This window comes from Mizuhopecten yessoensis, unplaced genomic scaffold, assembly GCF_002113885.1.
Source record: "Mizuhopecten yessoensis strain PY_sf001 unplaced genomic scaffold, ASM211388v2 scaffold10081, whole genome shotgun sequence".
Lineage (NCBI taxonomy): Eukaryota > Metazoa > Mollusca > Bivalvia > Pectinida > Pectinidae > Mizuhopecten > Mizuhopecten yessoensis.
The window spans coordinates 5,603-8,586 of record NW_018408369.1 but is presented as its reverse complement, the minus strand read 5'-3'; the positions used below and the strand labels follow the sequence as shown (position 1 = coordinate 8,586).

The following is a 2,984-nucleotide window of genomic DNA, read 5'->3' as shown; positions in this document are numbered from 1 at the left end:
TGATAAGTAAACAGTATTCGGAAACACGCAAATTTATCGTGCTTTTTTTCCCCGAATCCTAATCAATCGAACATTGTAATTGATTATAAAATACTTGGAGTGTGCTAGTGAAAATAATTTTATAACAATTAAACTCCGATGTGTTGGTTGATAAGAATTTGTCTCATAGCATTACAAACTAGTACTGGTTTAATTTGGATCTATTGAGTGGTTGTTTGTTTTTCATGTTTTGATACTGAATTATATATAGTTCTCAGGGGATACACGCAGGTTGTATCGGAGAGGTAATACTGTTTTAGTTCGGGATGAAAAGACAAAAATATCTCTCCCAATTCCTTCCATAAACTGACATATAATACTTTTGTAATTTTCGAACACTCCAAACATAAAACTTGCTTGTGGCTAAAAATGCTGAAAGGGCAGCAAATGTCGCAGATTTCAAGTAATTGTACCGCTATAGAACGTAGTCTCGTTCAACCAGGCTCTTTTTGCCTGCGCAAGCTACGCCGAACAGAGAGTCTCTTTAATTACAAGTGATCAATTGCAAGCGTCTGGTTGAACGGGACTATTAGAGAACGGAGAACGGGTAGAATGGAGTTTCTAAACTAAAGAAGGAGAATAAAAGGGAGATAATACAGTGATACTTAGCAAAATATAATTTTAATTCTAATATGTATCTATATGAAAACCTACCTGCTACGGGTTCCCAGAATGGCCTTGACTCCGTGGACGGGTGTTTTCTGAGGCCCAACATGGAATGTGACGTCACAAAGTTCAGGCATGGAAAGGATGTACTTCAGACTGTCACAGAGGCTGTCGGTACTGGTGAATCGCATGACGTCATCCTCGTCATCTCCAAACTCACTGTCACTGTCATCGTCTGAATCTGATTCATCCGGGTCCCTAAATGAGTCAGAGTCGGTATCAGTGTCCGAGAATACGGCAGGATTGTTGAACATCTGCTTAACTTCCGGCTCCGTGGCAAGTTTTGAGGAACGGGAATGGTTGGTTGTGAAAATCCTAACTTGTGGTTCTGCGTCCGAGTCGTAAACATCTCCAGAATCGTAACCAGACGATATTCCTGTGATAAAAAGATAAAACATGATATTAGCATGCCGACTAGTTGTATTTGAAATAGGGAAACCACTTGAAGTATTTCTATGGAATTATAAACCAGGCCCCTCCCCCCTTCAAAATGCAAGTCATACAAATATTAATAAGTTTTATTTGATTCAGAAACGTGGTATGAAAATGAGACTTAGTCATTTGCTGTATCTGTTAAAGCCATCGTGCATGTTACAAGTTTATTTATGTAAAATAAGATAAGATAAACATAATAATTTGTGATTGCATGCATACCGTCATTTCAGTATTTAGTATCTTTAAGGGGAGGTTACTCTATCAAACTGGAGAGACAAGTTACGTATATGAAAGCAGTCAAACTTTGCCGGAAAAATCGAGAAAAATTATAATATAAAAATTGACTTACCTCCATCGGAATCTCCAAAACAAGCCTGGAGTTCATCGTTGTCCAAAAGTCGAGCTGATGACGTATCACAGATACCTGAAAAGGCCATTGTTTCTCTAGAATGTACGGTAAAGTGGGTAATCTCTGTAAGTCAAGCGAGTGATTTGTCGTCTTACCGTTACCGTGTGGTTTATATACATCGTATAGATAGCTGTGACACTTCTCTGCATATTACTTGGATCCCTCTCCAAAAATGTCAGAAAGCGTCAAAACTAAAATGCCCAAATCATGAGGACATTTTGCTGTCGTTGACACTCTCAGTATACCAGGCATACGTACTGACCAATTATGACGTCACTCCAGATCCAGGTGAGCTGTTTTCAGAGGTGTTACCTTACCTGTGAGACAGGAGCCACCTTCATTTGGGCGTGACACATGATTGTTTCATTTCACTATAGTGACGTCACGGTCACTCTGTCGTACCTGCAGTGAGTGACCTCTACGTATACGGTGACCCTGACGCGAGAGTGTAAAGAGTATGCGATCAATTTCATTAATTGAAAATTAACGATTTATTTTACTGTTAGGGAAGAGTAGGAAGAGAATCAACAAATGGTACAAAATGTTGTTTTTTTTAATTCTGCTGAAAGAATGTCAATACGTCATTAGATTCACAAATAGTTACCTCAGGTCCAGTCGGGATGGAGTTGCTTGTTTTGGCACAGTTGTTCAAAAGATGATTAGCTTAATTACTGTTTAACGACATTTTTCAACTTGTATTAATTTCGTCAGTATACCGGGTTAAAATTTGTAATTGTACACGTAAATTTACCGTACTAAGTATTTGATATCTGGAAAGTTTAATATCAGTTAATAGCTGTGTTATAAAGATACACAAAAAATGCGATAATTGCTGATTAAGCTAATCACCCTTTGAACAACTGGGCCCACGTAACGTTATAGAGAGGTTGTCCCAATTTTTTGTTTGTATCATTCTTTGTTTACCGAGTGAGATTATTTCATGTGACGTATCGACCAACGGTACGGTTTTATACACTGTAGGTATTCGATGTTCTATTTTGTCCCCTGGCCGAGACATACCAAAGTCTTTAAAAATGGTAGTTTGTACTCCTGCTTAACGCTCAGCAAATTAGGAGTGGGACGACTGGTTCACCCGTTGTCAGTATAATGTGACCGGGTGGGGCGTCCTGCTGGGTGTTTTCGGCAGTATGTTTCAGTGAGGTAGCACTATAAAGTCGGCATCAGCTCCGCGCTATCACAAGGAGACAAACACGAACATATCGCAGCCTCCCAAAATACCCCCACATACACTACACACATGCATCTTGCACACAGGGGAGGCAGTCCTTCGATGACCTTAGCTGTTAATAGGACGTTAAACAAAATCAAACAAACAAACAAACAAATCATATCCCGTTGGGCTTTGTAGGTAGGGGACTCCCAATCACTTAGAAACCTGTGATATTATACTTTCTTTTTCTGTGATAATTATTAC

The 2,984-nt window shown here is 39.2% G+C and overlaps 1 protein-coding gene across 1 annotated transcript in view; it reads right to left on the bottom strand.

Annotated features, from left to right (window-relative positions):
* The window catches only part of LOC110459470, a 12,533-nt gene extending 10,701 nt beyond the window's left edge, over positions 1-1,832 (bottom strand). The window contains exons 1-2 of the mRNA XM_021511747.1: positions 1,490-1,832; positions 694-1,081 (exon numbers count right to left, since the gene is read on the bottom strand). Coding sequence (XP_021367422.1) covers positions 694-1,081; positions 1,490-1,577 — 476 coding nt within the window. The 5' untranslated portion in view covers positions 1,578-1,832. The remainder of the gene's footprint in view (positions 1-693; positions 1,082-1,489) is intronic.
* Positions 1,833-2,984: the final 1,152 nt, after the last annotated feature.